The sequence below is a fragment of the Schistocerca americana genome, chromosome X, assembly GCF_021461395.2.
Source record: "Schistocerca americana isolate TAMUIC-IGC-003095 chromosome X, iqSchAmer2.1, whole genome shotgun sequence".
Taxonomy (NCBI): Eukaryota; Metazoa; Arthropoda; class Insecta; order Orthoptera; family Acrididae; genus Schistocerca; species Schistocerca americana.
The window spans coordinates 765618212-765641972 of record NC_060130.1 but is presented as its reverse complement, the minus strand read 5'-3'; the positions used below and the strand labels follow the sequence as shown (position 1 = coordinate 765641972).

The following is a 23761-nucleotide window of genomic DNA, read 5'->3' as shown; positions in this document are numbered from 1 at the left end:
CCCTGAGAGATTATCTTCTGCATTTCTTGGCCCTGACATGATTGGGTCTGGAATACAGCATTAAGTGTGCTGCTCTGCTGTCAGCAGCATGGTAGTCAATGTGTTAAGCAGTCGTTTAGGAACTAGTGTGAAGTATATGCATCTGTACAGCCTTGGCTAAAAAGATACAGCTAGAATGCTAATTACTGTTTCAGGAATTATCCTTTACACAGTTAAATATATTATGTTAAATATGTATCTAAAACTGAATTCATGAATAACTTTGTAGTCATTTAAATAAAAATACCGCAAACCGAAAATTTGTCTTGAAATGGTAAGGGATATCAAATATAAGTAAATATTTTTCCTCGGTAAGATTAAAGTGTAAAATTGCTGATACCTGGTTGTTACCATGAGATCAGTGCTGGCCCCGGCAGAGCAATCTGCTGTGACCACCGGCACCTTCATGCCAGCCAACGGGTTAATACACAAAACAGGCCAGTGCAAGACTTGGTCCGTAATTGTCATTGGTTGAAGCAACTAAAATTAAATTTCTGAGGTATGCTGCAACTATGTTATTGGTATATTCCCCAGCATGACTTAAAATCTTTGCATTGAAATGGCACTGACAGTGTGTAATATATTTTGCAACCGAGAATAGATAAAAATTTATGTGGGAATATATTTCAAGAACCCCTTTCAAACCAAACCTGACAATTATATTGACACACCAGTAAACCCACCTGAATGGCACATTGGGTTACACAAGCATTAGCTGTAGAATAGGTAATTTACACAGAAAACTTTTCATACAAATTTTATTGTAAAGCACACTGAAGTTAAGGGAAAGATGCAATGCCTAGATCAGATAAATATGGACACACAATAACTCGTTTTGCTCAGATATATGGAAAATTAACTGTAGTATTATATGATGTATAACATATATATGACATATAACACATCTGAAGTGCAAATTTGTGGAGAGGAGAGATTACATTGAACCTGTTGTGTATGGTGCATATTTCGTTGCAGTGCTGGGATGATGTCATCCAGATTTCAAAATTAGGGGTCTTGTAATGAAACTCTCATCAGTTTTAATATTTAAAAATAAACACGCCTGAAAAAGGAAGCTGAATAGGCCTTTAAATTAAATAGCAAAAATTTTCTTGTTTTGCACATTCACTGCAGCTGACACTTAAAAGCTCTTATTGACCTTTGTGTCAGCCACAGTGAACATGTTGAAGATTTTGAAGTAACAAAGTAGTTGTTGACATTCTGGTATTAATGGATGGCAGCAGGAAACACAGCAACGAAATAATGTGAATGACTTAAACCAGGAATTAAACAAGTCTACATAGCTTTGAACACAGTCATTTCACACTTCTTAGTCACTGCATATTTGTGTGCTATAACTAATACAGCAACCTTTCATTTTCTCATCTTTGATCTGGGACACATGTCACATCTTACTTATTTTCCTAGAGCAACTCTAGGTTTACTAGATCCACATTTCAGAATTCTGGTAATTGTAGTCCTACTTCATGCTGAAAGTGTGGGTTGATAGCTGTCTCTTCAGATATGATCTCATCAACTGCCATTTCAGAAACTTGAAGGAAAAATGTGATTATTAAATTTTCTGTCAGTGATGAATATATCACTAATGTATATACCACACAAATATTCATGATGCTATAGAATAGTGCAGGGCCATCTTCTGGAACACCTGCTGGGTAGACTAAACAGTGCACTTCGCATCCAGTGCATCAATTTCTTCATAGTACACCACTATCTCAGGCTTGATTGTTGCGATGCTCAGTGAAACAGCATTATGCCTTGAAGACACTAAACTAACAGCCTTCTTAAGTTTTTGAATGAAGGATATAAGTAAGTAATATATCCAAAAACAATTAAGTTTTACATTTTGCTTTAAGAAACTCGTTTTGAATCTTTCCTTTTATTATTTTGTACATGTGTGACCTTTTTGTGTCCTCTTCCCAGTTTGACAAGTACATCTGATTTACTCAATGAGGATATTTATGGTTACAAACAAAAAAAAGAAAAAACATGTGGTGACAATGCAACCTGCGACCAAAGATCATCTTCCAAAACTTTACGAGCCTCCTGCGAACAAAGATCATCTTCCAAAACTTTACGAGCCTAGGAAGTAAGCACAATGATTTGGACATAATAGCATGTTTTAATAAACCAGATGTTTCAGTTATTGCTGAGCACTGGTATACCAAAAAAGAACCTTATTATGCACCAATTAACAAAAAATTTCTGCTCGTCTTTCAGTAGGGATATCAAACCTTATGGTGATGTTGCAAAAGTGCCAATAGTTGGTGCTCAATTCCTTACATGTTGAAGGTGTTACTGAACTTTCTGCGATAAGCTATAGATGAGAAAGCTAATCTCTATCAATTGCTTGTAGAGAGAGATAGTAAATACTCTGGGAAAACGGCTGGGTAATAATGCTGATAATTGTTCACAGTTTAATAAAACCTTATCTAACACAAATCAGTTTTCACTCTTAAGAATGGCGAGTGGCATACACTGATCTAAAATTACTGACATGTAATACAGGGTACCCAGGACTTTGTACTGGGATACTTTCTTTTGTCGATTTATGTAAATGACAAAATACTGCTCCCCAAATTCAAGGATAGTTCTGTATGCAGATGCTACATATATTGCATGCAAGTGTAAAAGTCATGAGCAACTACAAAAACTATGAAACTGTATTACAAATGAAATAATTCAGTATTTCTATGAAAGTCATCTCATTGTCAGCACAAGATAGCAGCAGTAATGGATTTTCACCCCACAAGACAGATTTTGAAATTCAGTTTTGCACTGGAACTGATATTGTCATCAAAGAAAACTACTGCTTGGTTACAGTTAAACTTTCTATATTTAACATGTTATTACATGGAAACTAATTACTGTACAAGAACACAACTTGGTAGCATTAATGTCAAGAACATGAGCAAGAGAAATAATGCAGAATCAATTCAATTGAAACACTTTTAATGTTTCCAGAATGAGAAACATCCCCCAGGCTGTGGCTAAGCCATGTCTCCGCTATATCCTTTCTTTCAGGAGTGCTAGTTCTGCAAGGTTCGCAGGAGAGCTTCTGTAAAGTTTGGAAGGTAGGAGACGAGATACTGGCAGAAGTAAAGCTGTGAGTACCGAGCGTCAGTCGTTCTTCGGTAGCTCAGATGGTAGAGCACTTGCCCGGGAAAGGCAAAGGTCCCGAGTTCGAGTCTCGGTCGGGCACACAGTTTTAATCTGCCAGGAAGTTTCACTTTTAATGTGCTGCTACAGTACACCACACCAGTACCATTACTGGTGACGGTGATGGTGGCTGCTATGAAAAGCTTGCGATTTTATTCAAATCTGATGTGGCAAGTTAACAAAACTTTTTATCCATGTGAGTAAAATTATTGTGTAAAATTGATAGCGCAGCTTCTTACAAAAGTCTTTTCAGAGCCCTTCGGAGTCTTTCACTTACATGTAACATATTTACTCCCTAAAAGTATTTGTTGTTCATAATAGGGGTAATTTTACTCTGTTCAGTGAAATGAACTTGCAAAATACTGGAAGTAAAAACAATGTCCATGTAGGCTATACATCCCTGCCTACGATTCAGAATGGAATATCACATTCTGATTGAAAGTCTTTAACAGGTTGCTGCTAGACATCAGGCAGAAAACTGAAAATCCTAAGGTAATAAAAAAATACAAAGTAAAAAAAAATATTTTATTAGCTTCTCCTTCTATAAATATAATTAAACATAATGTTTCGACTCACGACTGCAATTGCTAGTTAATGTTAACACTAAGGTTCAAATTAACAGGATTTTAATGTTACCATTATATGAACAGCTGACAGTACTCATTGTCAAATTATGAAATGACTTGTATAAAGTATGAGAGAAAAACAGCACTTAAAAAAAAAAAACCTTTCTAGCTTTCAGGGTTGTTACTTCTTTCCTCTGGGAAGATGAATATAGTTTGTGACTGGAAATGAGGGGAAGATCACTTACACCACCCGTATAGAACAATTTTTCCCGAGGGCATGCGGCTTTACTGTATGATTACATGATGATGGCGTCCTCTTGGGTAAAATATTCCGGAGGTAAAATAGTCCCCCATTCGGATCTCCGGGCGGGGACTACTCAAGAGGATGTCGTTATCAGGAGAAAGAAAACTGGCGTTCTACGGATCGGAGCGTGGAATGTCAGATCCCTTAATCGGGCAGGTAGGTTAGAAAATTTAAAAAGGGAAATGGATAGGTTGAAGTTAGATATAGTGGGAATTAGTGAAGTTCGGTGGCAGGAGGAACAAGACTTCTGGTCAGGTGACTACAGGGTTATAAACACGAAATCAAATAGGGGTAATGCAGGAGTAGGTTTAATAATGAATAGGAAAATAGGAATGCAGGTAAGCTACTACAAACAGCATAGTGAACGCATTATTGTGGCCAAGATAGATACGAAGCCCACACCTACTACAGTAGTACAAGTTTATATGCCAACTAGCTCTGCAGATGACGAAGAAATTGAAGAAATGTATGATGAGATAAAAGAAATTATTCAGATTGTGAAGGGAGACGAAAATTTAATAGTCATGGGTGACTGGAATTCGAGTGTAGGAAAAGGGAGAGAAGGAAACATAGTAGGTGAATATGGATTGGGGCTAGGAAATGAAAGAGGAAGCCGCCTGGTAGAATTTTGCACAGAACACAACATAATCATAACTAACACTTGAGTTAGGAATCATGAAAGAAGGTTGTATACATGGAAGAACCCTGGAGATACTAAAAGGTATCAGATAGATTATATAATGGTAAGACAGAGATTTAGGAACCAGGTTTTAAATTGTAAGACATTTCCAGGGGCAGATGTGGACTCTGACCACAATCTATTGGTTATGACCTGTAGATTAAAACTGAAGAAACTGCAAAAAGGTGGGAATTTAAGGAGATGGGACCCGGATAAACTAAAAGAACCAGAGGTTGTACAGAGATTCAGGGAGAGCATAAGGGAGCAATTGACAGGAATGGGGGAAATAAATACAGTAGAGGAAGAATGGGTAGCTTTGAGGGATGAAGTAGTGAAGGCAGCAGAGAATCAAGTAGGTAAAAAGACGAGGGCTAGTAGAAATCCTTGGGTAACAGAAGAAATATTGAATTTAATTGATGAAAGGAGAAAATATAAAAATGCAGTAAGTGAAGCAGGCAAAAAAGAATACAAACGTCTCAAAAATGAAATCGACAGGAAGTGCAAAATGGCTAAGCAGGGATGGCTAGAGGACAAATGTAAGGATGTAGAGGCCTATCTCACTAGGGGAAAGATAGATACCGCCTACAGGAAAATTAAAGAGACCTTTGGATATAAGAGAACGACTTGTATGAATATCAAGAGCTCAGATGGAAACCCAGTTCTAAGCAAAGAAGGGAAAGCAGAAAGGTGGAAGGAGTATATAGAGGGTCTATACAAGGGCGATGTCCTTGAGCACATTATTATGGAAATGGATGAGGATGTAGATGAAGATGAAATGGGAGATATGATACTGCGTGAAGAGTTTGACAGACCACTGAAAGACCTGAGTCGAAACAAGGCCCCCGGAGTAGACAATATTCCATTGGAACTACTGACGGCCGTGGGAGAGCCAGTCCTGACAAAACTCTACCATCTGGTGAGCAAGATGTATGAAACAGGCGAAATACCCTCAGACTTCAAGAAGAATATAATAATTCCAATTCCAAAGAAAGCAGGTGTTGACAGATGTGAAAATTACCGAACTATCAGTTTAATAAGTCACAGCTGCAAAATACTAACACGAATTCTTTACAGACGGATGGAAAAACTAGTAGAAGCCAACCTCGGGGAAGATCAGTTTGGATTCCGTAGAAACACTGGAACACGTGAGGCAATACTGACCTTACAACTTATCTTAGAAGAAAGATTAAGGAAAGGCAAACCTATGTTTCTAGCATTGGTAGACTTAGAGAAAGCTTTTGACAATGTTGACTGGAATACTCTCTTTCAAATTCTAAAGGTGGCAGGGGTAAAGTACAGGGAGCGAAAGGCTATTTACAATTTGTACAGAAACCAGATGGCAGTTATAAGAGTCGAGGGACATGAAAGGGAAGCAGTGGTTGGGAAGGGAGTAAGACAGGGTTGTAGCCTCTCCCCGATGTTGTTCAAGCTGTATATTGAGCAAGCAGTAAAGGAAACAAAAGAAATATTCGGAGTAGGTATTAAAATTCATGGAGAAGAAATAAAAACTTTGAGGTTCGCCGATGACATTGTAATTCTGTCAGAGACAGCAAAGGACTTGGAAGAGCAGTTGAATGGAATGGACAGTGTCTTGAAAGGAGGATATAAGATGAACATCAACAAAAGCAAAACAAGGATAATGGAATGTAGTCTAATTAAGTCGGGTGATGCTGAGGGAATTAGATTAGGAAATGAGGCACTTAAAGTAGCAAAGGAGTTTTGCAATTTGGGGAGCAAAATAACTGATGATGGTCGAAGTAGAGAGGATATAAAATGTAGGCTGGCAATGGCAAGGAACGCGTTTCTGAAGAAGAGAAATTTGTTAACATCCAGTATTGATTTGAGTGTCAGGAAGTCATTTCTGAAAGTATTCGTATGGAGTGTAGCCATGTATGGAAGTGAAACATGGACGATAAATAGTTTGGACAGGAGGAGAATAGAAGCTTTCGAAATGTGGTGCTACAGAAGAATGCTGAAGATTAGATTGGTAGATCACATAACTAATGAGGAAGTATTGAATAGGATTGGGGAGAAGAGAAGTTTGTGGCACAACTTGACCAGAAGAAGGGACCGGTTGGTAGGACATGTTCTGAGGCATCAAGGGATCACCAATTTAGTATTGGAGGGCAGCGTGGAGGGTAAAAATCGTAGAGGGAGACCAAGAGATGAATACACTAAGCAGATTCAGAAGGATGTAGGTTGCAGTAGGTACTGGGAGATGAAAAAGCTTGCACAGGATAGAGTAGCATGGAGAGCTGCATCAAACCAGTCTCAGGACTGAAGATCACAACAACAACAACACAGAACAATTATGTGACACATTCATGAGTACTGCTCCAATGTTTGAGATCCAGGTCAGATTTAAGCAACACATTGAAGCAACTCAGAGTCTGGATGCTATATAAGTTACCAGTAGTTTCAAACTATGTGTGAGTATAATGAGAATCCCTGGAGGGAAAATAATGTTCTTTTTGTACAACACTATTGAGAAAATTTAGAAGGCATGAGATATCTGGGTTCGGATGGTAGATAGCCTTTCTTCCCTCTCTCTGTTTGCGAGTGGAACAGGAAAGAAAATGATTTGTAGTGGTACAAGGTACCCTCCACCAGGTACCATTTGGTTGCTTGTGTAGTATGTATGTACATCAAAATACGGAAGAAAATTGTGACTGCCTACTATATTAAGAAGTAATAGTTGAACTAACCTAAGCTTTGTGATTTACTTCAAATGTTTTGTCCCACTGATACACTCTGACAATCAGTGACTTGCATTTATAGCAGTCTTACAATTTGGAGATGTCAGTAGGCTTACTGCTTCGATCTATTAATATTCCCTCATTGAGCTCTTTTTATCTTAAGATCACATAAACTGGAATTTTGAGAAACTACTTACAGGGAGATGTGATTGGCATATAGCTGTTTGTTTACAGAAAAACAGCATATCGGTAACACACACTGGGCAAGAGCACATATCTGGGCTAGAGCAGTATACTGGATTTCGCCCCCTTCCCCCCCCCCCCCCCTTTCCCTAGAAACCTTGGCTGGAGTAATAACTATTTGTAGCATAGTCTGAGGTCTACATTAGGTTGAAAAGCGATAATTTCGTCGACAGTTGTGGAACACAGCGAATGAGAAATAACGGTTGTGATAACAGACAGACGTGTGGCTTTGCCTAATATTTGTTTGCGGCGTATTTAAATGCACTTTCCCACATTTAATGCATTTCTCATAATAAGAAAATAAAACTACTGGGTCATCCCCAAAAAACATATATTAGAAAATGAACAATCATCCGACGTGTTTTGATGCATATTACTTACAGATATCGTACACAAACTGGAAAAATGGAATGCGCGTTCCACTACATATTCAAAGACAAATTCGTGCTGCAAACGTCTCAGTGGTAGTTAGCCTACAGTGGAAAGCTGCAGTTAATGCGTTAAAAACATTTATACACATTGTCCTCAATGCGTAATATGTGTTTTGCCTTTCGACCAATAATTTGTTATCAGTTGTTATCACGTACGACTCTAATATGTAACTTTGACTATGCTGCAGATTTATCATGTCACTATAATCCAGATTATTCGCATTCAAACCTTCTTTCTACATTTAATTATGTTAATTGAAGCTTCATTCAAACAATCTGGATTGATTTGACGTTCCAAAACGACAGCTGATGGCAAGTCTGTATAAACGCTGTGGCCAACATGTGACGTCACTTACGTCAACAGAGTTGTTTACAGGTCTAGTCACCAGGCAGCGCTTTCACGCTTTCAGCCTTACTGATGACGTCATGAAGCGATTCCTCGGGGCCCGCGAGACGCACGTCATCTGCGCCGATGTCTGCGCAGACAGATCGCTGTGTGTGGACCGGTCTTTAGGACAAGGAGGATTTGATTCGTTCCGCGCGAAATTCAAAACTGTACATTAATTACTGAAGTTTTTAATCTCATGTACATTGTTACAGGCATCACATCACAATGTTTCGAAGTGCCTAAGCCGCTCATGCGGTTTTTAGGACCTATAGTTTACGGTAATGAAGCACTTTACAAAAAATTCCTCGAATATATATCCCACAACTAAAAACATAGATAACTTGTCCGTAAACTACGAGTAATTTTTCACAAGAAAAATATTCCAGTTCTTGTTATCTTAACTGACTAATACTACACGTTTCTGACTGCAGTGGTCTACACAGATAGATTGATCTGCATCCCGTGTTTACCGCCAAAGGTTGCACAATCGCCTGACATTGGTTCCCTTCATTAACCAAAAGCATAATTTGATCCTGAAGATGTTGTGTAGTTATCTCGAAAAGTTCGGATCAAACTACAACAGTTTACGAGCAGCTATGTATTTTTATGTAGCATTCCTTTCAGCGAATTGAATTTGCCAGTAACACAAACACTAGTAAATATGTTGCACACTCCTGGAGGTGCAGGAGTAGTTATTAATGTATTGCACAGGCGTAGAGAATCAGAAAAAGTTGACAGATTTTGTAATGTCAGCTAGTTAGCGTAATGATCCTATTATTAGAGCACGATCTAAACTGTATGTATTTTCTGTCAGTGTATGAAATACCGCATTTTAAAAATTCGGCAAACTGTTTTCAAACGCATACTGATATAGGAAATTTTCTTGCTAAAGATCTTTCAGATGAAGAAGTTTGCCAGTAAGATGCAAAATGTGTTGCAATAATTCAAGATTATTGATTGTTAAACTTACTTTAGTATCGTACAACAGTGTGAATTGAAAATAAAAGCTGCTTGTGTGCTTTTCATTAGTGTTTTTGCTGATAAATAAAAAGCAAATGAAAATTGTCACTGTTAATGAAAATGAGAAAAGTAAAGCAAAATGCCAAAGCACGTTTTTAATGGTCAGAACCATGACAAAGTAGGTTTTTTTTTTATGCGAGATGTAAACTTACAAACGCGTCAGAAATGAGGTATTTAAATTGCAAATGCAGAAAATGAGACATTCTACACTGAAGTGCCAAAGAAACTGGTCCATCTTCTAATATCGTGTAGGGCCCCCTCGAGCAAGCAGAAGTGGTGCAACATGACGTTCCATGAACTTGATTAATGTCTGAAAGCGTGGTGGAGGGAATTGAGACCATGAATTTTGCGTGGCTGTCCATAAATCCGTGAGAGTACGAGGGAGTGGAGATCTCTTCTGAACAGCACGTTCCAAGGCATCCCAGATATGCTCAATAATGTTTATGTCTGGGGAGTTTGGCAGTCAGTAGACGTGTTTGAACTCAGAATAGGGTCCCTGGACCCACTCTGTAGCAATTCTGGACGTGTGGGGTATCGCATTGTCCTGCTAGAATTGTCCAAGTTCGTCGGAATGAACAACGGACATGAACGGAAATGATCAGACGGGATGCTTACGTACGTGTCACCTGTCAGACTCGTATGTAGATGAATCAGGTATCCCATGTCATTCCAACTGCACACCATCACAGAGCCTCCACCAGCTTGAACATTCCCCTGCTGACATGCAGGGTCCATGGATTCATGAGGTTGTCTCCATACCTGTACACGTCCATCCACTCCATACAATTTGAAACAAGACTTGGCCAACCAGGCAACATGTTTCTAGTCATCATCAGTCCAGTGTCAGTGTTGACAGGCCAAGGTGAGGTGTAAATCTTTGTGTTGTGAAGTCATCAAGGGTACACGAGTGGGCCTTAGGCTCATATTGATCATGTTTCGCATACTGACACTTGTTGATGGCCCAGCATGGAAATCTGCAGCAATTTGCAGAAGGGTTGCACTTCTGTCACGTTGAACGATTCTTTTCAGTCGTCGTTGGTCCCATTCTTGCAGGATATTTTTCCGGTCACAGCAATGTCGGAGATTTGATGTTTCACCAGATTTCTGATTGTCACGATAAACTCATGGGAAATCACCATTTCATTGCTACCTCGGAATTGCTGTATCCCATCGCTCATGCGCCGACTATAACACGACGTTCAGACTCTCCTAAATCTTGATAACCTGCCATTGTAGCTGCAGTAACCAATATTACAACTGCAGCGGACAATTGTTGTCTTATGTAGGCGTTGCCGACCGCAGCGTCGTATTCTAGCTGTTTACATATCTCTGTATTGTATACCAATTTCTTTGTCGTTAGTTTCGATTTTGATGAAATTTGGTATAAATTACACATATGAGAAGTCCAATATTTAGTATGAGGTTAGAAGAACATCGTGGCAACAGCGTTCTTTCCCTAATGTTCTGGTATAGCAATGTTTATGGCATTCAAGATTAAAAATTAAGGCGAATGATCTAGAAATGTAATCTGTTGTAAGAATTTGCAGGTTAAACGGAAACCTCTATACCTTAGTTTCTCTGCTAATTTTTACTCTCCTAAATCTTCATCATTAATTTTTACGAAAATTTTGGCTATCATTCCACGATCTTCGACAATCTGGCGATGTAAGCCTTTAATACTGCCATATCTTGCAGTGCACAAATTACAACTATATGTTTTCCTGCTCTGAGCTGCTGACCCAAGGCTAGCCGAGCACACCCGATCGGTACCAAGATTTTCTGCCCCTAGACACGATTATACGATTATATTTTTCAGGTTTGAAACTACTATGTATGTCCTATGGATATAGGCTGCTTCAAGTATTGAAGATCTCTCGAAAACGCGTCGCTGTTGGTAAGATTTGTTATAAAATGGTTCGAATGGCTCTAAGCACTATGCGACTCAACTTCTGAGGTCATCAGTCGCCTAGAACTTAGAACTAATTAAACCTAACTAACCTAAGGACATCACACACATCCATGCCCGAAGCAGGATTCGAACCTGCGACCGTAGCGGTCACTCGGCTCCAGACTGTAGCGCCTAGAACCACGCGGCCACTCTGGCCGGCTAAGATTTGTTATAATTAAATATAAGGTAATAACATAACGACAGATGAAGTCTTCACGGTGTTTAAATTTAAAACCGAGTTGGATGTTGTAAGGCTCTATAGTGGCGTAGTGATTCAAGTGCGTGGTAGTATAAAAGAAGTCTAGCTAATATGTCGGTTCGCATTGTGCTACATCTAAAAGTGATTTTTTTTTTTGTCTTTTCTAAAAAAAATTCAAGGACCTTATTAACTGAAGAAAGTATGTTCTGTAATGTTTGATATTATGTACGGAAAAGAGCGCTCTCTCCCAGGAGTTAATTGTATTTCTCAATAATTCTCAAATTAAGGATGGAACACGCAAATGCCAGTAAATGTTCGAAATATGTTGATGATCTAGTAAAACAAAGTAATTACCACTCAAAGTAAAAAGCATAGAAAAGACATATATTTGAAAAAGCATTAAAACGTAACTTTTCCCAGCCTCCTAAAAATAAAAATTTAATCGCTAGTTGCTTAAGTAAACGTTTTCCAAACAATAACATCATAATACTATACAGATGTAATTTATTCTGATATTAGAGCAGGAATGTAATTGCAACTCATTTTTTCTTGTTATTTCTGTTACTTTCAAAAGTGTAAAGGTAGGTAAGTTTTCTCGCAGTGAATTGTAATTTTTCGCATATATTACAAAATATTTAACACAGCCATCACTCTTTTATCATTGGGAAAACTTAACCTCAAGTATTTATCGAAATACATAATTATGGTTTAGAAATAGCCAGTATGAAGTTGGCAGGTTCACACTTTCAAAGAAAAGGCAAGAATAGTTTTCAAAATTAAAATGAATGTACCAATTGAAGATATGAATTGCTGCTTTAATTCGTGAGCAAGAATGGCTACCACAGTCACAGTACTCCATACATACAATACTTTTACGATTTCGGAAGAGTGTTACAGTAATACTACATTTATTAGCCTGGTGTTCAAAGCATGCATGATTTTGTATGTATAACTAGACAAAATTACATTATGTATGTGGTCCTCAAATGAACGAACAATTCAACTAAAACAAACTCGATAAACATATCACCGATACACAGCCAGTAAATCCGTTTCAATTTTTTAATACTAATGGGGCACACACAACGATTGGCTATTTGCTGACCATTCCTGAGAATAATATAACTTTGTTATCCACACATTACTTTCAAGCTTGTAAATAATTAGATATTGACAACAGCAACCAGTCACATTACTTCAGATAGGTAAACTACTAAAAAAAATGTTCCCTAGCTGGTGGCATGCATCAATATGACGATGGGTGCAAGTCCCACTCCCAACTGAAATCATGATGAAACTTCCTGGCAGATTAAAAGTGTGTGTCAGACAGAGACTCGAACTCAGGTCCCGAAGTCGAGTCTAGGTCCGGCACACAGTTTCAGTCTGCCACGAAGTTTTATATCAGTGCACACTCAGCTGCAGAGTGGAAATATCATTCTAAAATCATGATACCTATTCGTCCAGGGGCCACACATTGGGGACAACGTTGGTGCTAATAGTGTTCGTCCAGTGCGTGGATCAATGAAACAGCATTGGAACCAACGTTGGCTCCAATGTTGGTACGACTCCATTGCTTGTCGGTATTTCAATGGAACATCAAAGAACATTTGACTAATACCGCTACGCGGACCACAGATTGGCACTTTCATTCAGTTCTATGTCTTTGTCATTTCGAAACCGTTGGTTTGTTATTTCGTCGTCATCTTTGTAATCATTTCTAAGTTGAGATTTTAGAAAATCTCAGGAACAGTGGAGCTATATTGTTTACACTCTAAACCACAAAAGCACCACCCGCTACCTGCAAGTCAGACAAATTTATCTTGGTTTTATACGAATTCAACTGAATGTTGGCTCAAATGTTTGGGCGCTGTCCCACAAATATTTGCCAACGTTGGCACTAATGTGTGGACGTAGATTAAGAACAAATTGGATGACAGTTTCACGAGAAACTCGCAGCGCCCAGACACAATAGGATCGGGAAAGTCGATAAACGTTCCCGATGGTCGGAACTTGGCAAGTACACGTGATAGTGACGTCACGGAGAAGTTTGCCGTGGTGAATCTAGCGGCTACCAAAATTTGACATTCTTCGATAACGACCAAGTTTTCGACCTCACCGCAATGTCGTACTATCGATGTATGAAATCGAACTATTTCTGTCATAGGATCGATACGTACGCAAAGTTCATAGACTTTCAAGACAACGCTGTTTTGTATGTGATGTGTTGATGTAGCCGAATAAGAGAGGAAGTTATAAATGTTGCGCGTGTTGACGAAGCTGGAGGGAAAAGCTCCAGGTTATTCCCATTGTGCTACACTTGTAGTGTATTTGACATGTTGGTTCAGAAGCAATATAGTTTCACGAAATAAGGCATTGTTTGACAGCAAACGATGCAGTCGCGTACTCAGGTCTGATTATTGGGACGTGCGATTAGCGTATATGGGATCACTGAGTCTTATACGGTGTATTGAAGTTGGTGCTAAAATAAAACTACTATGAGTGCATACAGGTCAGAACAGACGTGATGAACAATTTACTGCTTTCCGGAGCTGTTTAATTTCTTTAATGTAGCTAGTAATGGAGACGGAGTCTGTGAAGTCGGCTGTGAGCGAACAGAGTACCAGATCCAGGAGATCGCGAAGTCATACTCACAGGAACAACCACAGACTACATAATAATCATAGCTTAAGGTAAGATGAAGTGTAAATCCTATTAAGTTTTATGTCGGCAATTTATTTCGTTTTTGTTCACTTCGAGACATTTTCCTAGGAGCAGCCGAAGTAACAGGAAAGCAGAGGATTCTATGGCACCCTTCCAGACGTCTGTCACTCTTAGAGATGAAAATCGGGGTGGTCAGGAGGTGATTGAAGTCCAGATTCTTCCGCAGGTAGGACTGCAAATAGAGTTTTACAACTTGGACCATAAGTGCGCTATTTGGCACCCTTGTCCAATTCGTTCTTGGTGCATTATAACATGCATGGGGCTTGTATGCAGAAAATCAATAACAAAAGATACTTTTTGATAATACTTAGTTGAGTCACATGTTAGAGCTTGCTACAGCCGTACATAGTATGTTTCTGTCAAAGTGGATTATTATCTGAGTGAATAACCTGATGCTGGGGGTGTCTAGGAGGATGAGAGCAACAACTTAATAATAATATGCTGATGGTCCAGAGCATTGTGTGATTACAATGTGAAATGCAGAATTTTTGTGCTGGTGTACCACTTTAAGTTGTCACACAGATCATCATCTTATTTCTATTGAAACTAACTCTGTATTTGCAAGTCATTAGAGAAATCAATGTGGTGCTTTCCAAGAATTAGTTGAGTCATATCACTGCGGCAACAAAACCAAAAATCAAGTTTGCTGTCCCAGTTATTGAACCATGGTGTTTGTTTTGTTTGCAAAACATTTATTGGCCTGATAGCTAGATTCTTCTGAACTCAAGTTCAGAGTTGTGGCCTCATAACTCATATGTTATAAAAAAATTCTCTTGTGCCCTGTCTTATATATGAACGAACGGTCTTGATTCACATACAAGAGGAATAATTTTCAGATCCTCATTTAGGCCTACTATGGATTTTCTATGTTACTTGAGGAGGGCAGCATTCGCAGCTGTTTCCTACTGTATTTTTGTACAACTGAGAATATTCTTCCTATCTTATGATGTCAGTTACATTATTAACTACAATCTTCCTTCCTTCTCTTTTTGTATTTCAGAGCAGTGAGGTTCAAATTCCAGTTTAGGTTGTCTGTCGGTGCCCATAAGCTCATAAAGTGACTGCTGGTATGGTACCATATACTGGCCGAGACCTTTGCTTCTGCTGCTGAGCCAGTGTTCCGGTGGCATTATTGTTTGTGAGATGCTTAAAATCTAACCTTCCTTCTTAAGTGCTTGTAGAATTTGTGTGGTGTAGCTTTTTGTTGTTAAATCTTTTTGCCAAATGTTTGAAATATAGATTTTTAGTAATGAACACTACACCTTCTTTGCGAGTATTTGACAAGGATATGTGTTTCCCAAGCTTTACTTTCACTTACCTTGGTTGATCTGTGTAAAATTGGCACATTGTCTCCCCGCCTCTCCCCCCTCCCCCCTCTGCATTTTCCAGTATGGCTCAGACGTAAATATTAGGCTTTGCTGCCAGTCAGTTTATTAATAGAGCTAGATTTTCTGTGTTAACTTTCGTTCTCTTCACCAGCTCAGAACCAATTTGTCACCTTCCAGTCCGACCTATACCTCAGGCTGCACTACAGATCACTCTGTCATCACAACCAAAAATTTTTTGGGGTGTGGGAGGTGGTCCAATACGGCGCCATGATGATGATCTATTATGCAGTTGATTTTGTATGTAATTACTGCAGTCAAATCCATGAAATGTTCTATGAATTACCTTCCTTTCTGTGTAGATATGAGTTCTGCTCCAAAGCATTGTTCTCGGATTATTGCCTTACCAAGATGTTTTATTTTAGTAATTTTAGAGTGAAAAATTTAGAAAAATTAAAGCTTCTAATGCGGTTTTGGCAATCTTACCTTATAAAAATTTTGTGTCTTGTGACTTGAAGAGAATTCTTCCCCTTTCAGGGCTGCGTGGTGTGATATGATATGCAGTTGCCTATGACTTTTTGTCAGAAATTCCTAATTTGTTAGGTTTATTTCTTGAAAGTTTGAAGAATTATTGGATCAGTTTTAGTGGGCAATAACAACTTAGCTGCAGTGAGTTTAAGAGAGAAATATACTCAGTGTCCTAAACTGGATTAATTAAGGCCTTCAATACCTCTTTGCCTACTCTCTACCAAATTATCAGCTTTCTACCTACCAGTGACCACAACCTATATCTGAAAAAATAGTATAGGCCTAGGTGGAGAAAGAAAGTCAGTGTTCTGTTCTCTTCTTATTGGCATATATTTGATATCACACACAAATCATCATTGCATCACAGGATAGAGCCAGCATCTGTTGTTGGTACATTCAGTTGGCCCAAACTTGACTGGGCTGCTCATTGGCTTCTGCTACAGCTACTAGATGTATTATAGGTTACACAAAGTCAGACCAACTGCCAAGTAATGATATTGATTACAGATTTACTTTTTCTACTGGCATGCCATCAGGAAAGGAACTGGTTGTGTTGATTCTAGGCTCGTTACCTTGGAAGCACTCAAATGAATTGCATCTTAGGGAGATATCATTTTCCAAGTATATGTATGCAATTGTAAGTGATAGAGCATCTTAATTTGGTAAAAACCAAATGAGCTAATGTATTTAAGACACTGGTCTCTCAGATTTGGGAGGATGGAGGATTATGCTCTGTTAGGCCATCCTGATTGATGTTTTCCATGTTTTTCATAAATAATGTTAGGCAGATTCTGGGCTGGCTATGAAGCCAAGGCCTTGTCTAGTTACACACCTGTATGCATCAGTGTGACGCGATTCTTTTTTATTTTTTTTATTTTGATGATTTTTTTGAGCTGGAAGCCCCCATACTGGTTGAGCAAGTTATGCGAAGTATATTTTCACAGCTTCCTGGACCACTGAATCTACTGAATACTATCCTGGATGCACACTGAGGATTATGGAATAATGAGGTGTTACCCAGTCCAGTTGGGAAGAAAAGATATTCATGGTACAACTTGACTAAAGGAAGGGATCACTTGGCAGGTCACGTGAGGCATCAAGGAATTGTCGATTTGGTAATGGAAGGGAGAGAGAGAGTGAGTTGGTGTGTGTGTGTGTGTGTGTGTGTGTGTGTGTGTGTGTGTGTGTGTGTGTGTGTGTGTCAAACGAGTCATCAGACGGAAGACCACAACAGTGTCAATAATACTAGATGAGGTGTATAATGCAATTTTAGGTATGAATAAAAGAAAGAGCACTGGAGATAGTGGTGTTTCCATAGAAGTGGCCAAAGCTGTAGGCAAAGCAATATGTTTCTCCTTTTAAGGGGTTATTACAGAACAACTGCAGAGTAAGTCAATTCTCCCAAAGTGGAGGAGCATGCTAATTGTTCAACTTCATAAGGAAGGTGACTGACAAGAGAGGAATAAAATACTGTACTTTACTGGGAGTCAGTGGTTTTGAGAATGATTTTCTATTTTCTGAAGAAAAAAGGCATTTTTCAGCATATAATAATATAGAATATAGTGTCAGCATTGCAGCTGCCAGTTGTTCATTAGGAGAGTGAGAAGTTCATTACTGAGATAGTAGTCAGGCAGGGAGTGTCCATACCACCAGAACTATTGTCCGCCCCCGGTAGCGGAGTGGTCAGCATGACAGAATGTCAATCCTAAGGGCCTAGGTTTGATTCCCGGCTGTGTCGGAGATTTTTTCCGCTCAGGGACTGGGTGTTGTGTTGTCCTAATCATCATCATTTCATCCCCATCGATGCGCAAGTCGCTGAAGTGGCGTCAAATCGAAAGACTTGCACCCGGCGAACAGTCTACCCGATGGTAGGCCCTAGTCACACGACATTTACATTTACCAGAACTATTCTCAGCAGCCCTAGTGGATGTTTCCAGAGTCCTAAACGTGGAAAACTGAGGCGGACTAAATATTAATGGAAAATATCTGTTGACAACTTGTGTGGTTTGCATCTAGTGCAGAGAAAGTTCAACAGTGGATGGAGCCATTTAATACAGCTAAGTTGAAAATTGCCTGAAAATCTGTTATAATAAGACATAAATAATCCACAAGAAATGCACTGAAAAAAATATAGCAGGCCATCACTTAACAATGAAGTCTTTTTAACTGTATGATTAGTTTTTTTTTTTAACTAGGGCAACTGAAGACAGCAGCTGGTTGCACAGGGAAAAAAGTAAACAGGAGACTAGAAGTGACCTGGAGTGCTGTTGGTAAACTACACAGTTTTTGTTCTTAGCTTTTGAATGTGTCTAAAAATGAAACTTCGCAGTTATTGTGCATTTCCAGTTTTGCTTTATGACATGGACATGAAATGTGAAAACCATTGAAAAACAGGATAGCTTATTGAGCTGCAGAGACATGTCTAAAATTATTGGGAGGGATGGTAAAGAAAACGTGCTGTGGAAAAGACATAATTACAACTGAAATTAAATTAAGAAAGACATTCAGCCAGGTAAATAGGTGGTAGCAGAGATATGGGAATGTGAGTAGATGATGATTGAAAATGTGCAGGAGTGACATGGTTTTGGCATAGTTCATATCAATCAGGCAGGCTAGGAAGAAATCTTACCTTCATAGTCTCAGATGTTGTTGAATTTAGCATATGTTAAAATGAAGGACTAAGTAAGAAACATGTATTTTTTTTTGTTTTCTCCAAAAAGTTTCTGCTCAGAGATACAGCCCTCCAAAGATGACACTGTACAAACCATTTTGAACATGCGAATTTTGGAAAAAAAATTTAAATGCTTTATCTCTGGAACAGTTCTAGTTGTTTTGTTGAGATTTTTTTATTTGAAAGATAATTGCATTACGATTACAAAGAAATCCTCCATTTGGACTTATCTGTTAAAGTTCTTCTACTATAGCATTCTGAACTTTCTTTATAATTTATGATTTTTTTTTAAATGCCAGTCCATAAAATTTTGACTTTTTTTCTGTTGATTAGTACCATATAGTTCCGCATTCCCAGAAAAGGAGAGCTTCCACTTTGAGGTTGAACAGGTTTTATAAACAATTGAAATTTTTGCCATACATAAAACCTATTTTATTACCACATTATCACATAACAGATTCATAAAAATCAAAACTTAGCCTTATTTAACATAATTTTAGTTTTGGAAGAAACTCATTTTTCAAGCATTTTGAATGATTCCAAAATGTATGTGAAAGATGAATTTATACAACTTCTGTGCACTCTGTTTTGTGCCGAAATTAGCCAGTCAATGAACTAAAAATGTGTTCCACTGCTTCAGTATGGTCCTTTGATATAGAGTGATGCATTCCTATTGAACCAATAGGAACTGGAGTACTTCACAATCTTCAAAACATTTTGAACAGGAAGTGAGCACTGTTGGTGTTGTTGCTGTCCTTCAGCTGGAAACCTATATCCAGCAGCTGGTCCATGTGGGAGCATAAAAGTTCACTACAGTTTCGTTTAACTCATAACTGGTGTCCGTAATCTCCGCAATCCACCAGTCACAGTCACACACACACACACACACACGCGCGCACACACACACACCTCTTCTCAGATTGTGAATCTGAATATTGAAATGAAATGATCGTTTGGCATTGTTGGCCAGGAGGCTCCATGCAGGGGAGTTCAGCCTCCGTATTACAAGTCCTTTTTAGTTGATGCCACTTCGGCAACTTGTGAGTCGATGATGATGATGATGATGATGATGATGATGGGCACACAACACCCAGTCGTCTCAAGGCAGACAAAATCCCTGACCCTGCTGGGAATCGAACCTGGGACCCCATGCGTGAGAAGCGAGAATGCTACCACAAAACCACGAGCTGCAGACATCTGAATATTATCCTGCTGTTTCTGAGGTGTTGGCCGAATGAACGAAATTTCTTCTTTCTCGCTCTTTAATGTGTGTGCAGTATGAGTTTGCCCATCATGTTGAGTCCAAAAATGTGTCTTCTGAATTCCTTTCACAGGAGTAGTTTCTTTGGGCCATTCTTCTTTTTTGTGCTCATGGAACTCTTTGATTTCCTCTTTGGACACAAGAATGAGATGGGTGGATGTATAATATTTCACAACTCTTGTAAAATCCTCAGCATTCTGAATCACAGCTGTATTTGGTCTGGAAAGATTGTTTTGTAGCATGGTGCTTCAGCAGGCCGCCTCCACCGTCACAGTGCCACTTCCCGTGACCAGTAGCACTTTATACCCAATCAGTTGGTACAAGCGACTTACTCAATTCATACAGCTGGTAATGATTTTTAAAAAGACTAGGAGCACCATCAGAAATAATGATCTTCTTCTCTGCCCTTGTTTGCAGTTGAAACTGCAATAATTGTAGTTTTGTCGTGAAAATGTCACTGCTGTAAAAATTGAAACCTGGCCATTACTCCAACAATACCCTTGCACTTCTTGTGGGAGAATTGCAGACTGGTTCTCAGAAAAATCACAGTGAAGCACTAAGCATAATTCTTCAGTCTGTAAAGACCCTTCCACTTCTGCAATGTCTTGTTCTTGCAATTCCTTCAGATGCTGGCGTGTTACTGCTTTCACTGACCATCTGCCAAGTTCATCAATGAAACTGTCAAAGGCAACAGTTTTCTTAATTAGTTTGTTTACCTCCCATGTTGCATATGTAATTTCTGCAGAGTTTTCTGCTGCATCTTCTAGGCCAAGTTATCTGTAAAGACAGTCCTTCCTGTCCAAGGCAGTCACCACATTCTTGATACAAACAAGTCTCTCGCTTTACGTCACAGACTACTGATGACTTCACACGCCCAACCAAGATGTCACATATCATGTGCTCCAGTAATTTCTCCAAAGTTATCACACAAAGTTCAAAAGCCGGCCGGTGTGGCCGTGCGGTTCTAAGCGCGTCAGTTTGGAACCGCGTGACCGCTACGGTCGCAGGTTCGAATCCTGCCTCGGGCATGGATGTGTGTGATGTCCTTAGGTTAGTTAGGTTTAAGTAGTTCTAAGTTCTAGGGGACTGATGACCTCAGTAGTTAAGTCCCATAGTGCTCAGAGCCATTTGAAAGTTCAAAATTTGCACAATACACACATAAATATAGACATCTTTAGGTGGATGTGGAACTACCCACTTGGGTTGTAGTGCATAAAATTTTGATCTTACAATATGTGAAGTTGTATAGTTGCTCTTATAAATTGCAAGAGTTTCTTTAATTCTGCGAGTCATGTACCTCTTCACTTTCACAACTTTTTGAGCTTCAACTGTTACAGTTACAGTTGCAGTGTCAAAAAATAAATTGTAACTGTAACAGTTAAAGGTTGGCACTCTGGCGAGTACAGTCCCATTCATCTTCCAGATAAAATGACTACAGTATTTGAATGTGAGCTGCTTCTACAGTATCAGCATAATAGGGACCTGGTCTTCCAAAGACTCCTTTTACAGACATCGCATTACTTGATTTTTCTACCACATACGTTGATACTGATGGAACATGGTTCCAAATTGTTTTCTTTGAAAATGTCTCTGGAATAATAGTTAAAACTTGCACATTTTCACTTTAGGATGCACAATATTCAACACCTCAATTGATGTTTGTGGAAAAATTCCTGGCAAGAGGTGCTAGAGTGCTTTGGTTCATTTTCTTCTGAAGATGGAATTTCTACTTTGAAGAGTGTGGTCAGTTGTGTTACAGTATATTCATCCATAACTTTATTATTTTCCTCTGTGCTGTCTTGATGCATAGAGCTTATGACTCGACATCACTGACCACGGTTTCTTAACTGGACTAGCACCTACCCTGTAGTTGACTGATTCAGGGTATTTATTTCTTCGTCTATCGATGCAAAATTTGCAGCATCTGCACCATGGGAGTCTTCACTCTTTTCAGATACTATAGTTTTTATTCTTTCAAAACATTTCAAACACAAAAAGTCGTCACTGGAAACATCTTCACTTTGAAACAGAGTCTTCAAATGAGAACACTTATTCCGAACCTGGACAAAGTCTGTTTTTTTTTGTTTGTCTTATATATCACACTTTTATGGATATGCAGATAGTTGGCACACTTTACTCTCCTGTGGCCCCAGTCGAAAGACATTTCAAACAGTCCTTTTCACAAAACGCACTGCAACTGTGTCAATTGGCAAATTCCTCATGAAAACAGAACTCACTGGATGGTCTCAGATTTCCTAGAAGCCTCTTCCGTAAACAAATTAGCACTGAACAACTACAATACAGAAACCTACAATGAACAACCATGACAGAGAACTGCAACAATGAAAGTGAAGAGAAATAACTGCAACAAAGACAATAGAAATAAACATTGTAACAAAGAAATTAGTAAGAAACAACTTCAGTGAAGACATACATTACCTTTGGGGGGGGGGGGGGGGGGGGGGGAACCAGGACTTTTTAAAATAAAACCTGTCCAACTGAAAAGTGGAAGCTCTCCTTTACGGAGAATATAGTACTACATGGGGAAAAAAATCTAACTATTGTGGATTGACATTTTTGGGAAAAAAACATTTTTTCTGTAAATTATAAAAAAAAATTCAAAAGCCGACAAGAACTTTGACAAATATGTCCAAACGGAGGATATCATTGTAATTATAAAGCAATTTTCTTTCAAATAATAAAAGAAAGCTAACAAAATATCTAGAACTGTTACAGAGAAATTCGCATCTTCAGAATGGTGTTCACAGTGTCATCTTTGGACGCCTGTATCTCGGGGCAGGAATTTTTTGGGAGAAAACAAAAAAATATGTGTTTCTTACTTACTCCTGAATTTTAACGTATGCTAAATTCGATAACATCCATGACTATGAAGGTAACCCCCCACCCCCACCCTGCGCCTGAAGTGATGCGTATAATGCCTTTTATGTAACTGAAGACCATAATGTGTGGAAAGTCTCGAAGCCTTTATCTAGCAGTGGGTATCAAATGACTGATGGTGGTGATTATGGCCATATGCAGAAAGTACAGACTACCATCAAGAAAACTAAGGCCTCCATCTGGAGTGAAAGGATGTGTGAGAGAGGCATATACCAAGATGAGAAATAAAATTACACCAAAGAAAACAGAGTGTGAAACTTCGTTACTAGCATAAGAATAACAACGAATGGGAATATTATCAGTGAGGAAAGACTAGAAATAGTTCCTGTTATTTCTGAAATGCTTGTTATCCATTAGTTCTGGAAAATATTTTTAGGGGCGTATTTATAACGTTATGATTCAGAAACAACACATGTTTATAAAATTAGTAAAGAAGATAGATATTGAATGATATGACACCTGAGAGCTAAGCTGAAGAAGGACAAAGTGTATGAAAGCACATAATTAACAGCTGATTGTGTCTCAAGTGTAGCAATCTGTGTGGACAACTTCGGACTTCAAAGACTAAAGTAAATGTGTTTATTGTCTGTAGCTATATGCCAACTAATAATGAGACAGCATCAAAAAGCATGTCAAATTAAATTTTCAGCTCAGAAATAATTTATTA

General features: G+C 38.7%; 1 protein-coding gene across 1 annotated transcript in view; it reads left to right on the top strand.

Annotated features, from left to right (window-relative positions):
* The first annotated feature begins 13896 nt into the window (after positions 1-13896).
* The window catches only part of LOC124555237 (vang-like protein 2-B), a 74080-nt gene continuing 64215 nt past the window's right edge, over positions 13897-23761 (top strand). The window contains exons 1-2 of the mRNA XM_047129099.1: positions 13897-14380; positions 14460-14577. Coding sequence (XP_046985055.1) covers positions 14268-14380; positions 14460-14577 — 231 coding nt within the window. The 5' untranslated portion in view covers positions 13897-14267. The remainder of the gene's footprint in view (positions 14381-14459; positions 14578-23761) is intronic.